At 38.1% G+C, this 16,051-nt stretch overlaps 1 protein-coding gene across 1 annotated transcript; it reads left to right on the top strand.

Annotated features, from left to right (window-relative positions):
* The first annotated feature begins 295 nt into the window (after positions 1–295).
* slc34a2b (solute carrier family 34 member 2b) lies at positions 296–5,770 on the top strand. The gene is made up of 13 exons (XM_013266173.3): positions 296–456; positions 860–911; positions 1,003–1,137; positions 1,231–1,359; positions 1,467–1,610; positions 1,839–1,950; positions 2,040–2,235; positions 2,319–2,414; positions 2,650–2,761; positions 3,266–3,433; positions 3,685–3,801; positions 3,919–4,043; positions 4,751–5,770. Exons 2-13 carry the CDS (start codon positions 866–868, stop codon positions 5,297–5,299), a joined length of 1,929 nt encoding a protein of 642 aa, XP_013121627.1. The 5' UTR covers positions 296–456; positions 860–865; the 3' UTR covers positions 5,300–5,770.
* The last annotated feature ends 10,281 nt before the right edge of the window (positions 5,771–16,051 follow it).

Here is a 16,051-nt window from a genome sequence, read left to right as displayed (position 1 = left end):
TTTTTGTTTGTTTGTTTGTTTGTTTGCGTGTTTGTTTTGCTATAAGTTCAGTAGACATTCAGTAGACGGTTAATAGTAAACATTATCAACAAAAAAAAATAAGTACATTAAAAAAAAACTTTCTTTAGAAAGACGAGTCAAAAATAGACAAATTAACACCAAAAAAATAAAAAAAATCCATCCATCTTTCCCCCGTTGAAAACCGTGAAATGTGTCAGTCTTAGTTTTTAGTCCCTCAGAAATTCAAGTCATGTCTAACTGAATTTATCTGCCCCCGCCTGCAGATGCAGCATGCCTGCTGCACATGTGTGCGTGATCTTTGAACTGTCAGCAGCGGGTGTGCGCTCTGCGCGCGCTATAAAAGCAGCACTCAGCCTCGGAGTGAGCAACAGGTAACTCAGGTGAAGCCTCCTGCTCCCCTCTCAGAGATCTGGACACAAAAGCGCTCCGCTGCAGGTGCGTACACCGGCTGCCATCGTTATCTTTCTCGACAGGACCGAGGCCACCTGCAATCTTGAGGATATTTGCGAGAAAAAGCTGGAGGATTCAGTGGCTTGCGTTAAAAATATCCGCTATTTGGACAGATGTTATTGCTGATTGTCTTTCACGGGTGTAACAGTCCTACCACTATTGTGTTTCTTTGTTGTCTTAATTATGATCAACTGCTGAGCAGATACAGATGTGGTAAAGTTAGAATTTCATCTTGGATTACGCTGACTGTTGCACAGCTGCTTAGTGGATAGAGTAAAAAGTGTGATAGATTGTTTTTGGGGGATAGCCATTTTATTTTTGAAAAGGTGAATAATACAGACTCTAACACTAAAACTATTGAAGCTCTTGCCTTCTTTCTGTTTCTCAGATAGTCATGGCTCCTAGACCAGAAGTAGAGGGAGATAACTCCTCCTCTATCGGTATGTCCTTTTCTTGTGGATACTTTGGATCTCCTTAAACTGTTATTGCAACTTTACTTTCTCACAATTTCCCCCGCAATCCCTTCCTTAGATGAGAAGTCTCTGTCTAAAGAAGAGCGTCTCCCACCGGCTTACTCCACTCTGGTTCTGGTGAAGGAGAATGAGGAGGCTTCGGAGGATCCCTGGGATCTTCCAGAGCTGACAGACACTGGGGTCAAGTGGTCAGGTAAGGCAGCACGCTTTTGCAACTGCTCTATACAGCGTGGATCTCTTCACAATACCAGACTGATTCAGTGCTTTGTGTCTTTTTTGCTAACAGATCTAGACACAAAGGGGAAGATTTTAAGAGTGTTAACCGCTATTCTGAAGCTGGTTCTACTGCTTGGACTTCTCTACATGTTTATTTGCTCACTTGATGTTCTCAGCTCTGCTTTCCAGCTAGTGGGAGGTAAAAAAACAAACAAACAAATAAGCAAACAAAAACGAACCACTTCCACGTTATGTAATGTGCATGGAGAGCTGTATTTTCACCTCAGTGTGTGCGTGTGTGTACAGGCCGAGCTGCTGGTGACATCTTCAAAAACAGTGAGGTGCTAACTAACCCTGTGGCTGGGCTGGTGATCGGGGTTTTAGTCACAGTGCTGGTGCAGAGCTCCAGCACTTCCTCCTCTATCGTGGTCAGCATGGTCGCCTCTGGACGTAAGTAGATATATATGGAAGAGGCACGTGCACACATTTTACAGACCCGTATAGTCAAACAAATGTGTCGTAAACTCACAATAGAACCTCTAGGTGACAGTTTCAAAAATGCTTATTCTGAGAAACAATCTAAATGTTTAATGTGTGATATTTATATCTTAAAAATACTAACAGTGACTGCAGTGTTAGTTTATTACGCGTGAATGAAATGTCGATTATCTTTTTCAGTACTGGAAGTTAAAATGGCAGTGCCAATCATCATGGGAGCCAACATCGGAACATCTGTCACCAACACTATTGTGGCTATGATGCAGGCAGGAGATCGGAATGAGTTCCGCAGGTAAACGACAGCATGCAAACATAAAGATATTACACTAACTCTACAAACTGTTTCTAGCAGATGTTAGACCGAGTGTTCTTGTTTTTCAGGGCATTTGCTGGTGCTACAGTCCACGACTTCTTCAACTGGCTTTCTGTGCTGATTCTTCTGCCGCTGGAAGCTGCCACAGGTGTTCTGTACAAAGTCACCAAACTCATCATCGATTCTTTTCATCTCGAGTCCGGAGAAGACGCCCCTGAACTGCTCAAGGTCATCACAGACCCTCTCACAAAATCCATCATCCAGGTAACTATAAGTCCGTGCCATGCTATCAATATCAAGTATGAATGCCATTTTTTAAAAATTAAAAAAGCTGTTTCTTCTCTTAGCTCGACAAATCTGTTATCACTGCAATTGCCACTGATGACCCGGTTGGCATGAACAAGAGTCTGATAAAAAAATGGTGCAAAACAGAGACCAACATGGTAAGAAATCAACAAGACCTAGTTACAAAACTAGTATTTACAACTGTAAAAACACACATAAAGCTGTGGTTAGATCAGGTTTTTCTCTTGATGACTAATGTTGCCTTGTGTTAGCTCATACTTTCTAAAGAGGCTGAATGCTGCTTGCAGTCACTAAAAGATTACGCCGTAGAGCTACAGTAGCCACTGCGTCGAGGCTTGCTTTTGTTCTTATACTTTCTGCTTTCTCTTTCAGACTTTCTGGAATGTGACAGTGGGCACCTGCCCACCAGGTGGCATCTGCTGGGAGGACGGAAACCAGACTTGGACCCAGATGAATGAGACTTTTACCAATTACATTAAGAGATGTGAGCATACATCCATGCCAATTTCTGAAGGGGGAAAAAGAAAATTTTCAAACCAATTAGGATTACCTGATCTGCTAAAGCTCGGTGAAATATGAGAGCCATTCGGCCACAACAACCTCTTTAGACCACATTCTCCGAAGCTGAGACAATGACCACCTTTGAGACGTTACAGTGACTCAGCTAATACTCTCCCTTAACCCGTCTACCTCCTCAATAGGTCCATTCATGTTGTTTGGCTGAAGTGTCACATGACCATAAAATGGATCACTTCTTCAAAGCGTACTGCTTCCAATTAAACTAAATGGTTTGATGCTTAGGTTTAAGAAAATGGATTCTCGGCTTTTGTAACTAAGAAAAGGTTTTCGTTTACATTTACATAAAATCATAAACTGATCTCGACTAGCTTATTTTACAATTACAATTTTTCTGAATCTTTAGTGTTTACAAGAGCTCGGTTTACCAGATTTGACTCTAAATGTCAGTCTCTTTCACCATCCTTTGCAGGCAATCACATCTTTGCCAATACGACCTTGTCAGAGTTGGCCGTGGGCCTCATTCTGCTGGCTGCGTCTTTGTTCGTCCTCTGCACCTGTCTCATCCTCATCGTCAAGCTGCTCAACTCCATGCTGAAGGGCCAGGTGGCTGTGCTGATCAAGAAGGTGCTCAACACAGGTACAAAACCAGAACGAGCCTTTTGCACGTGACCTTCAGCCTGTTTGATAGTCAGCACATCTGCTTCTGTGGTGATGCTTGATGAGCGACACAGGCACAGCCTTCCTGTTGCTTCTGGCTCACGTTCAGGTCAAGCGGTCCTGTTGTGTGATGGAGAAAGCTCAGACACATTTACTATTAAGAATGAAATGCTTATTTTCTCTGGTCATATTGATATAATGTTCACATCATGTGTTTCTTTTTGATGACAGACCTACCCTTCCCCTTCACCTTTCTCATGGGCTATGTTGCAATTTTGGTGGGAGCCGGGATGACCTTCCTGGTTCAGAGTAGCTCTGTCTTCACCTCAGCTATAACTCCTCTTGTTGGTAAGCCATTATTAAACCAGTCTCCCTCTGATTCTTCTTTTGTTGGGTTTTTTTTCTTTTTTGTTTGTCTTTTTTAATTGACACCAGATCTTATATTTTGTTCATCTTTTTTGTCAGGTATCGGTGTTATTAGCCTTGAACGAGCATATCCTCTGACGCTGGGGTCAAATATTGGTACAACAACAACATCTATTCTTGCTGCTATGGCTAGCCCTGGAGAAACATTAGACAACTCTCTTCAGGTAAGAAACTATTAAAAACTGTTCTTATATGCCTGCTTACAGCTATGTTAGGTGATGCTCATTGGTCAATTGGTTCAGACTATAGACTGTTTATAAAAGAAGGATGTAGCCACAATGATGTCACTCGGTGGTTTGTGGAAACCCAGTTTGCCCAATTCACCAAGAATCACTCACCAAGTCTAACCAAACTGTCAGACCTTCACAGCAGTCTGTGTTATTAGACAGGCTTTAAGCCTTAAAAAAGTTAAATGTGAGAGATGTGATAAAATACAGAAATAGCCCACCAGTTTAAGGGGGAAATTATCCACAGAGGCTGAAGGGTTTTTTGTGCCTGGCTGTAAACAAGTTTATTTTTAGTATAAATTTGAGCTTTTGAATCTGGAAGTCTGGGAATTCTGAGTCAGCCTCAAGTGGCCGTTATAGAAAATGCAGTGTTTGGCACTACTCTGTCAGCAGCACTTACACGACAACATTTTTGGTTTTCAGTGTGACTAAATTATTTTGATGCATTGCCATGAAAATTTGCACAGATATTCCAGCTTTCCAAGCGATGCATTACAATAACTTCAATTCCTTTAAGCGTATATTTACCAAAAACAAAACTAAATATTTTTTAAGGAAAATCTATTTATTTGCCCTTATTTTTTTATTTGAAATCACACAGTGGTTGTCCTGTTTAAGTCCAATCTTTCTATGCTTTTTTCTAGATTGCACTTTGCCACTTCTTCTTCAACATCTTTGGCATTGTACTGTGGTACCCGATCCCTTTCATGCGCTTGCCCATCAGGTTGGCTAGAGGGCTAGGGAACAAAACTGCCAAATATCGCTGGTTTGCTATCATCTACCTGATTGTGGTCTTCTTGGTTTTCCCCCTGACTGTCTTTGGTCTGTCAATGGCTGGCTGGAAAGTACTGGTCGGCGTCGGTGTGCCTTTCGTTGCTTTAATTATCTTTGTGATCGTTGTCAATGTGATGCAATCTCGCTGCCGACGCTTCTTGCCCAAGTTCCTCCGTACCTGGGACTTTTTACCCCGGCCCCTGCATTCGATGGCCCCGTGGGATAGCATCATTACCTCAGCTTCAAGCTTCTGTGGCAAACACTGCTGCTGCTGCTGCAAATGCTGCAAGTGCTGCAAGAAAAATGAGGAGGTTGAAGCCATTGAGACGAGCAGGAAGCCAAGTCTGGAGATGTACGATAACCCAGCCATGTCTAAAGATGAGGACACAAAGGAGGCCACTAAAAGAACACAATTTTAATGTATTTAGTTAAATTGTATCTATATGCAAAACTAAATGCAATAATGTATTTATGATATGACTTGTAATTGTTCATCACTTCTCAGGTTGTGATATATTATTGATTCCCTTTTAATGGGTGATACACTGAGAATTGTAGTGAACACTGGTGGAGAATATGAACAGAAGTGTTGCACATATTATTAACTGACTGTTGTTGGCCATGTGATGTTTAGTTTTATGATGTTTTTTAGTAAAACATCATAAGATTTACTGCTGGTAATATCTTAATTATGGATGGTTGTGAATGTTATGAGTTATTTTTATATTTCATAAGACATGTGGAAGGAGCCTTAAGGTTTTTTTCAACATTTCAAATACAGATGTTTATTGTAGCATTTCAAATGTATCGTTATTAGCAAATTTTATTTTATCCCTCAGTATTTAAGACTCTGAAATATTTGTAAATAAAAAATTGCTATTTTTAAAGTGCACCGTTGTCATTATGTTCATCTTGTTATCTCACTGACATCACACAAGCTTGTAGTCACCGATATATGAATCAGTTCATCTGATATTCAGCTCACAAGGGTACTAAATATAAGACAACACACATTTTCAAGTGCATACTAGTTACTTTTTATCTAGTTTCATCACTTCTGTTGATAACCCAGAATTCCAAGTTATTTATAGTTAAGGATAGGACATTCTTCACTATTTGCAGTACAATCATGTTACCTGAGATATCACAGGATTCATTGTAGGGTTGCTAAAAGAAAAAGTCTTCTTCTATCTGCGCTTCATATCTGATGATCCTTAGAACAACAAGTCTGTGAGAGAGGAACTTCTCTCAAAACAAGCAAAGTTTAGCTTAAATACAGTCACAGTACATCTTGATTTGATTTGTTCCTAATGCTAAAAAAATGTGTTGACTATAACTAAAGAAAATGTCTTGTAAGCTGGAGTCATGAGTTCTGAAGTAGCATTAATAAAGTATCAGTTTACCTAAGATTTAGATGAAGATTACATTATTTAAGGCCTTAGCACAGCCAATACTGGCTCTGCCTGTCCTGTAGTCCTCTGACCTTATGAACCCAATCAAAGTACCTGCTCCTCCCTCACAACCGCCCACACCTGATTACTGCCTGTCCTCTATTTATGACATCCAGGAGCACAAGAGGACTTAAAGTACAGAGCATTCAGATCAAACGGAGACTTTAATCCTGCATTTTATGGTTTTATATATTACTTAATCATTACTAGTACACATGAGATATCAGCCCTCTGTCGTTCCAACTTTTAAAACTCTCAAAAGTTGTGCGCATTTATAATTTCTGACATTTAGCTCGGTACACGTCATCCATTTGTCAGCTTTAATGAGCGTCTGGTGTTTTTGTCACATTACATTTAAACAGTAGGATGATTTAGTGAGCGCGCTGGTGACATAAACATATAATTAAGTCCAGATATTTCATCTATTTGTGTCAACAAGTGCCTCACTCCTCTTTGAGAAACATTCTAAGACATACTGAGAGCCGAGAAATGAGCGCAGTCAGATACAACGTGTGTGTGCCAAGTTTTGTGGCTGGTAGCTTTTCTGTTATCAGTGTTAGATTCTGGAGATCAGGTAAAGTGTTTAATCTTCAGTTTTCTGGATTTTTGCCCCGTTTATTGCTGTTACACATGTTTTAGGTGTATAGGTGCCCAGCTCACAAAGAAAAGCTGGAGAGCACTTTAAGCTGACCCTTAAAACAATGATAAAATAAATAGCACTGCATGAGAGTGTAAATATGAATACTGAAGCATTCTTTAGAACAGATAGTAGTTACAAAAGCCACTGAGATTATAAAGGTTTATGAGCTGTGAGATATATTCAATTTTACAGTAGTTGTTATTATTAGGATACAAACGTTCACACACAAAACCAGTCAGCAATCTCAGTGTGCAGCTCAGGAATGTTTACAAAGGGTCTGCATGGGTAACATATTTCAGCCGCTTCAGCACCACAGAGGCAACATGACTTTCTCCAGTATGACATCAGAATGCATTATCTTTGATTAGCATGCACTGAACATATTCAAATGTTCATAATCAACTTACAAACAAGTATGTTTATGATTTGGTCATGGTGAATTTGAACAATCTTAAAAACAGTTCTGAAGACTGAGTTAAGAAAATAACACTTTTACGACCTGAAAAGTTAACAAAGGTAGATATTCAGTAGTTTGAGAGATCTCTTTCTAGGACTGCATTCCTAACAAGCGGTAAAGTGACTTATTAACATTCAAGGTCATCATTATGCTATAAACTCATTTAACACTTGGCAACTCAAGGGATCAGCTGAGGACAATAAAATGTGTGTTTCTAGGACTACCCAGACTTTCTATATAAATTGACTAATATAAAAAGCATATTTCTAATAACTTGACATCACTTGGGTTTTTAATTCCTAAACAAATGATATTTAATTTGACAACAAAACTGGACAATGAGTGGCCAATGATTTGACGTCCTATTTTGGTGAGTAACAAAACTGAGTAGCAGACATGGATCAATTTTCATTTGCAGCCACAATATGAATGTAAAACCAGAAATTTACTTTTCGTTTACTTTTAGTTCTGCCTTATCTTCTACGACTCAAATCCAGATGTCTTGGTTTTGAGTGTTAACCTCTGCCAAGTATTGATCCTCTTCCTGTGTTAAGTTAATGTATGCCTCACTCAGAAGACGATACTGGGAATCATTCTTCTGTGGCAACATTAAGGGTGACTTTGCAAAAAACTAAAATAAAAATAAACAATGAAATAAGTACATAAAGAATGCAATTTTACTAAATTTGATATTTGTTTTTCTATGCAGCAAATGTATTTCCACTTCTCTCACGTCAGCTCTGTTTGAGTCATTGCTGCATGCTGCTGCTATTTGTTGTCATGGCATTTTCTCCTTTCATTGCTCTCACTGAATAGAGCTGACAACAGACAAAAATGAACTCCAGTGTTACACAAAACATAAACTGAGTGAAAGAAGACAACTCACTTGACCACAGTGAGCGGTTGAGTAAAAAATTAAGGCGAATAAACAAGTAAAAATACCTCAAAACTGCTAACCCTTAAGCTGTGAAGAAGCTATTAGAGCCTTCCACGCTATGTTAGCTTTCTCACCGCCAGCGATCAGTGAGCGACATGCATAGTAAAGTTAGAACAACATAAAAACTGTCACAGGGACGACTCAGCAGCAACACACGTAAAAATCTAAAGAAGAAAATGCAAGAGTAAAAAATTTTTATTAAACATGAATAAGCGTTGCAGAAAACGACATAAATAGAAAGCAGAAGAATAAAAAAAATTACAACATGAAGCAGGAAATGACTTTGACAGTTTTTTCTTTCTTTCTTTCTTTGTTTTTTACATCAACCTGCCTTATAGTCTCATCTTCACATTTCTAAAAACTCTGTGTTGTTGTGCACATTTGCAATTACAGGCTGCTCTTTCTCTTTTATAAAACTATGACTACACTTGACAGGGTTTTTTTTAGTAAATTACTGCTGCACACTCTGGGATACACTCTGCCACTAATTAACAGCTGTAGTCAGTGCATACGTAGTAACAATAAAGCACGTACTCTGTAGCCTAATTTAAAATGGCATATCGAAATGCTACAATTACAACAACTTCAGCTGAGAGGAAAAAGCTCGCCACCGTCATCCAAAGAAGGACTTAAAAATAGACAGCAAGCAGAAATACTGCAGTGTATTTTGTGCATAAGAAAAAACAATCTACAGTCCTTAACTAATGTTGCTTTGTGTGCTTCTGTTTCCTGTTTTACTGAACAGAACTTAGTGTAAGTGCTGTGTGCTGTGCATTTGTCCAAGTCCAAATCAATGTTTTCAAATTACACATTTTACAGTCAGCATTTGCATATATGTGTGAAGCATTGTTACATTTCCCCTTTGTGTTTTGTACGAATTCACAGGTGAAAGTGTGCGACACTATGAACTGTGCATCTTTTTACTAACAGCATTAGCAGTCACATCATCACCAGTCTGTTGAAAGGCAGGTTAATCTACTTATTAACTGCAGTTCTGATGGTTTTACAGCAGTACGCAGGCTAGTATGTAATTACAGCATGCTGACGGGTAAAGGTCCACAGCAGCTAAGTAACAACTGAGCACACAGCGGCCGTGGCTGGATATGATCAATTTTTCAGTGTCGAGGTTTTTTTGCAGCTTTTGTCAAATCTGCATGGGCACATGGTTGTTGTCTCAAACTGCAACACAATACAATGTTTTAAAATAATGTGCTGAACTGACAGAAGATAAATTGGTGTTATTCATGCTTGGTCACTGACTGGGTTAGTTTACCCTTTTTTTCTGCTGGTGAATGTCAAAATGCCCATTAATGTATAAAGCCAATTTATATCAAAGTTTGAAGAGATGGAAATTGATATATATATATATATATATATATATACATATATATATATATATATATATATATATATACATATATATATATATATATATATATATTTACACACATATATAAAAAAAAATCTATAATACGTTTAAACAAGTAACACAAAACAGTATAAGAGGATTACATTATGGAGAGATTTGATATTTTGGATATCCAGTAAACATTGTGTGAGGATGAAAAACACTTCAGTTCAGTGCAGTTCAGCTTATGCTTTTCAAACTGATTAAAATCACTTAATTCCCTTGTGGTAAAAACAGAAGGCTTTAAAAATGTATCAATTAAAAATAATTAAATTCCCAGTGTATTTGCTTGTCTATACCCACAATGGCTAATTTTTTGCAGGCCTGGCTGCTCTATCAACCCACTATCTAAACTCTTTATATAACATTATCATTATATTATAATGTTGCTCTCTTTCTCTCTCTCTTTTCAAAGTAGTAGCAAATACAATTATAGGTATATGTAAATTAATATTTTAGAAAAGCTATTAACATTAAATTAAGCCCGTTCCTACAATAATAAAATCATCAAACAACAATAACCTATTACAACAATAATTTTGGTAAGGGTATTAAAATTAACAAAACAAAATTAAATGAAGAAAAGTTAGAAACAAAATATATATATCAAGAAATACCCTTATATTGTAATTGTTTTAAAAGCAATAAATAAAAACTTTATCTAAAGCTAAACATTTTTCAGAAATAAAATCTAAACTGAGCACATTACACAAACAAAGTAAAATCCTTAAATCCAATAAAATGACCTAATGGTAAAACTAAATAACTCTGTTCTGTTTAAAGGTTGTTCCCCCTCTGGGATAAACAGGGTAAAAGGTGTGCTCTGCTGCACTAATAACACCTAATCACGTCACGAGGAACCTGGCATATACTTACACACGACAGGTGAAAAATTAAACATGGGAAGCCAGAAAAAAAGGTCTTTTGACCTGATACAAAAGGTGCGCTTTTTACTGATATAGTTCTGTTTTGTTTGGGGGTTTTTTTTAAAAATATGTTTATTATAAATTTATTATTTCAATTAAAACACACTTATTTTCTATGAACACTGATTCAGAAAACAACACTATTAGCACAAAGTTTCCAGTATGCACCAGACTGGTACATACTTGTTCCAACAAACAGCCTCCCACCAGGTCTGACCTTTCCCTGGCTAGCTGCCTTCCCTGAGCATACTCATACTTAGTAACTCTGCACGCACTGGCAGTAAAGGCTTTACAACTTCTATTCAGTGTGAGCAAAATCACTGTCCACTGTCTGAGTAACTGTGACAAAATGTAGCTTACTTTCACTGACGTGAGCAGCGACATGTTTTCTCCTTGTGCATGCCCATAAAAACTCAGATTCTGAGATTCACTCTGATGAGGACGATAAACGGTGGATCTGGACTTTGTGTGCCAAAAACATTCAGTACTTTTAAATTACTGATGACATTTTTAGGCAAAAAGCTTGCATGACCTTGAATTAGTCAGAGCTGTGTCATTTTTAAAAAGTTGTGTGAAAAAACAACAACAACCCGATAACCCTGACAGCAGAAACCCTGATAACATCCTTCTTTCACACTGTACCTTTGTGGATTCACTCAACTGTTACATTTGCACAAATTAAAAATCATTTGTGCGTCCAGCAGCCAAGGAGTGCTGAGGGCTTGCCCTCTAATCAGCAGAGGCTAAGGGCCAAATGGAAAATTCAGAGTGTGCATTGCAAGAGGGAAGGTTACACTGATTTAGACAGATCACCGTAACCTGTGGCTACAACTGTAATGAAAATTACCCATGATGCAATTTCCCTGCAGGATTAATAAAGTTGTTTTTTACGTGAATTAAAATTCTGATTACTGCCACCATAATGAGCCAACTGTTTGTATTCTTTTTGCCACCATGCAGTGAGACTAAAGCGACATTATCGTTGCAAATGGAATCTTTGTGACATGTTACGCTTTCAGTTTTATACAAAAGATAAGCTTCACTGAGGATCTTTGTCATTCTCAGATTCAGACAAGCAGGGATCAAACTCTTTTCCAGGCAAGTCTTTTTCATTGCTTAATAAAGTAGGCCTCCCTCAAACATGTGTGTATTCCATATTCAGCTTTTACATTTCAGCCAGTGATCTATGCTCATTAAATATCTGCAACTGGCTTCCCGCTAACAGCGACCAAAACTGCGTTGGTTGCTTTCTCCTTCTGTGTACGAGTTGTGACAGCCAGCAATTGCAATGAAAACAGAAACATGCAATATACTGCAAAATAAAATGTTATCAAAGATGTTTTTGTACAATATGAATACTGATGTTATTTTGTGAATTATGCATGGCTAATGTTACATTAGCTGTGGTAAAATATTTAACTTACACCTATTAGTAATATTGAGACTGGTACGGCATACAGTGCAGATTTTGGGGGTAAAAATTGCTTAAAATGTCTCTTTTGATGGTAAAAGTAGCCAAGCAATCATTTAAAGCATGCATGGTTGTCTTATACCACTATTGATCAATAGCCAAAATACACTCACACACACCTGTGGTCAAACTAAGTCTGCACCAGCTGTGATATTGGCTGAAATCCTAAAAATCAGAAAAAAACAGAAGGCCTTACTTTGTGGGATAAATCTGGAGTTAAAATGTTAAACTCTGAGATCATTGTGTAGGTGGTTTTTATTCTTTTTCATTCCCTTTTATCACCTCAGCGGATTACTGTTTACCATGTTGCTAGCTACAAACACTGCCAAAGTCCATCTAAGATTGCATGGAAATATACGCTATTTTTAGACATATTACAACTGAGTCAGGGAGTATATCATAAGCATGCACTCGCTTTATCTTACTCTTGTATCTCTGGAGGGTTTTGTTTTTTAAGCTAATTAAAACATGTGGTCAGGGAGCCGGGGCATTTGCTTTCAATATGAGTGCCATTTAAGGCCGTGAGTAGCTCAGTTTGTGGATTATTGTTGAGCAAACACGTGATGTTAGCTGGGTTGTACATATGATGTGCATATGATGCACTCCCAACATTAGACTTGCATTTGTCAAAGAGATGAGTCACTCCCCGACCCTGACGGAGAAATCATGCAATGTTAATGCTGCCTCTCTGGGCTCATAAAACTCGTGCAAAAAAGAAATTGTAGCAATCTAAGGAGTTTTACTTATTAAATAAAGATTTATTTAAAAAGAGATTTTGAATGGCTGTTTTATGAGACGTTTAGTGCCAGTCACTGTCTTCAAAAGCAGAGATCATATTGCAGGAGCTGTAGTTACTATGAGGGGTCAAAATTCTGTTAAATGCTGGACAGAATGCCTCTTGTAGATCTTCTATAGAAGCTTTAGAAGAGTTAAGTTTCTTCGCAGAAACGTTCTTAAGAGGGATCGACCTGTAAATATTTGAGAAAAGGAAGAGGTGGTGGAATGCCCTACAAAACCATTCAAAACACCAGAGTAAATTTGAACTTTAAAATATCGACTCCACAATCCAAATATTAGTTTCTATCTGAACAAGAATGCACACTGGTGAAAGTTTAGATTCCTTCATAATAACCAAATAATGAAGAAGTTCAGTAAGAGTTCAATTCGGGTGGAAATGCAGGAATGAAATGCAGTGTGAAAGCTGCAAAAAAAATTCAGTCAGCGTGCAGGAATGCTGGTCAAAGTGTCTTAGTCACAAATACAGTACACAATGTGACAATTCAAGGTCACATAAACCAGCTATCGGCCTATTAACCAATCCAAAAAATTCCAACAATCCTAAACAAATGTAAACCGCAGTTGAATCATACCTGTGACAACAGACTTACTTCATATACTGTATCTTAAATGAAACCACACAGACGTACGAAAACCTAAAAATAATCACATGAATACAGCTGCACATAATTTACTGGATGCTGAGCCAAAATTACGCTGTGAGTCCAGTAAAGATACTAATGAAATGTTTGTATGGTCAGTAAATCCATTTATTTAGGCCCTGAAGTGATAAGATGAGGTCAATGAGTAACAGTAATAGGTGAAAGTGCAGCAAAGATTCATGACAGTAACTACAGTGACTAACAAACGTTGCTTTAAAACATTCTTGAAATATTTACTTGGCCTCTTAAACCTGCTTTTATTGAAATATCGTAGACAGCAACGACAGGCTGTAAAATTTTGAGCAGGCACACCTTAAATCTAGATAAGTTAACAAAACAATGCAGTTCTTAGGTTGGCAAACTTAAGCGCCAGGTAAAGAGGTGGGGAAATAATACCAGGTGGTGTAATTAGAACACCTGTTGCTCATTTGCTAATTAACTTCTCCTCTCATTCGGTTTGGTGCTGGGAGCTGAGAAAACACCGCTGCCTGCCAGTTTACAAGAAATCTGAGTTATGGGTTATAGAGTGCGACCTGAGACCTGAGCACGTCCAGCGGGGCGTGTAATTCGAGTATAGAGTATCTCTGTCTAGGTGAACCCACAAGTAGTGAAGTCATGTGTGACGATTATAGGAGAGTGCTTATTAAATCAACTTAAGTATTCTCAGTTAATCTGAATATATTTTAATGGCTCTCTCTTATGAAATCAACTGATCTGAGGAAATAAGTGAACAAGCACTCTTTTATTAACAAAACTGAATGTTTCTCAGTTGTTTTTTAATTGTACAAAGGCGGTGCAGCACTGTAATCCCACTCCCTAAGGCGGACACGAGTAATGCACCTATTTTGACGTCAATGACGTAGCAGCTCATGATCCATCACAGTTCACAAGTTATTGCAATGTTTGAAGTCCAGAAAGAAAGTGAGCAGTTTTGTTGTCTTTGGCTAACTGTGTTGCACAAACTTATGAAAATTAAGACTCATTTAGGAGTCAAGGAGGCTCACAGGAGATAGCGAGGACAAATCATTGGAGTTTCACAGAAATCTGACCAATACTATAAGAGGAGTGGGAGTTATTGTGAACTGTTGACGGATGAATGATTTAGGAATCACAAAAGTTTGGATGAAAAGTCCAACTTTATTTACCATATATAAGTATCACCAAGACAACATGATAATTACCTTTATATATCCTTTTGACAGTGAGTCTAGTGTAACTCGACACACTTCTGTGTTAAAAAAGTGGATAGTCACGAATCCAGAGACCCGTTTTACTCATGGTGTCACAGCTTTGCTATTTTAACATGAAGGTAAACGAAACACGACCTGAGCAAATAACTCAGGATGACAGAACATAAACAGTAATTTAGCAAGCGCTCATAAGTTCCCACTGCAAACCTGGTACTTCTGTAACGAGCACACTCGCGGACTGGATGTTTTTTGTATTATTGTATATTCAAATAAGTTCAAACTATAACAGAAACCAAAAGACATAAAAAGCAAAACTATACTGTTGCACGGCACTGTGGACAAGCACTTGCTTTCACTATTTGTCACAACCAGTGAGGCTCTGTGATTTGTTCAGTTTGTCGAGTTTGTTGAAACTTTGTCAGATTTCTCACAAAGTTATGAACCGATTTACATGAAAATCCTACCAGAGGTGCTTGACCTTGGTTCAGCTTTGTTACTGCTGTTTTATAGAGCAACATAAATACTGCATTTTATATCATATCTTTGCATATTCAGTTGAGATAAGATAAAGTGAGAGGCCTCATTTTGATGTTCTCAGGAAAATATCCTTAACAGTAATCTGGATCCAGGGGTTCATACACAAGGAAGGAATCTTCAGCTTTGGTTGGAGGTATCCGCTCCTGATGTTGCAGCACTAGTGGGATAAATGGTCACAAAATAAATGGACTGAGCGTTGACAGAAACAATAAGTTTAACTGTGGCCTTATTCTTATTTTTATATTCTGGTAACTGACAACTTGTAGAAATGAATTAATACCTTATTTTGGGTAACAGCGTGTTGAAAAAAGTTGTTTTGTTTTGACTTACGTCCTATGATGACCTTCACAAAAAATTTCTACCACATAAACTGCAGAAAACACTAGCCTAGAGATTACTGCAGTACGTGTAGGCAGTGTTTAAAACCAGAGATAGACAACATCGTGGACAGAGATAGCTGAAGGAAGAGGGAGATCATTAGTCCATCCCCAAATTATACACAGACGTCACTCTAGACTGACGGAGTGCCACATGGAGCTGTTTACACTGTGAAACTCCTTATTTAACTAATGACAGCTCAGTGAATACCAGCTATAAACTGCACATCATCACAAGTCACTCAGAGCTGTAAATAACTGTTATGAACTGAGTGACACTGCCTCTTCCTCATGTTCATTGGCAGCCATAGAAACAAAATCCCTCAAAGGAAATTGCC

This window comes from Oreochromis niloticus, linkage group LG23 (genome assembly GCF_001858045.2).
Source record: "Oreochromis niloticus isolate F11D_XX linkage group LG23, O_niloticus_UMD_NMBU, whole genome shotgun sequence".
In the NCBI taxonomy this organism is placed as follows: domain Eukaryota; kingdom Metazoa; phylum Chordata; class Actinopteri; order Cichliformes; family Cichlidae; genus Oreochromis; species Oreochromis niloticus.
This window is presented reverse-complemented; position numbering and strand designations above follow the sequence as displayed.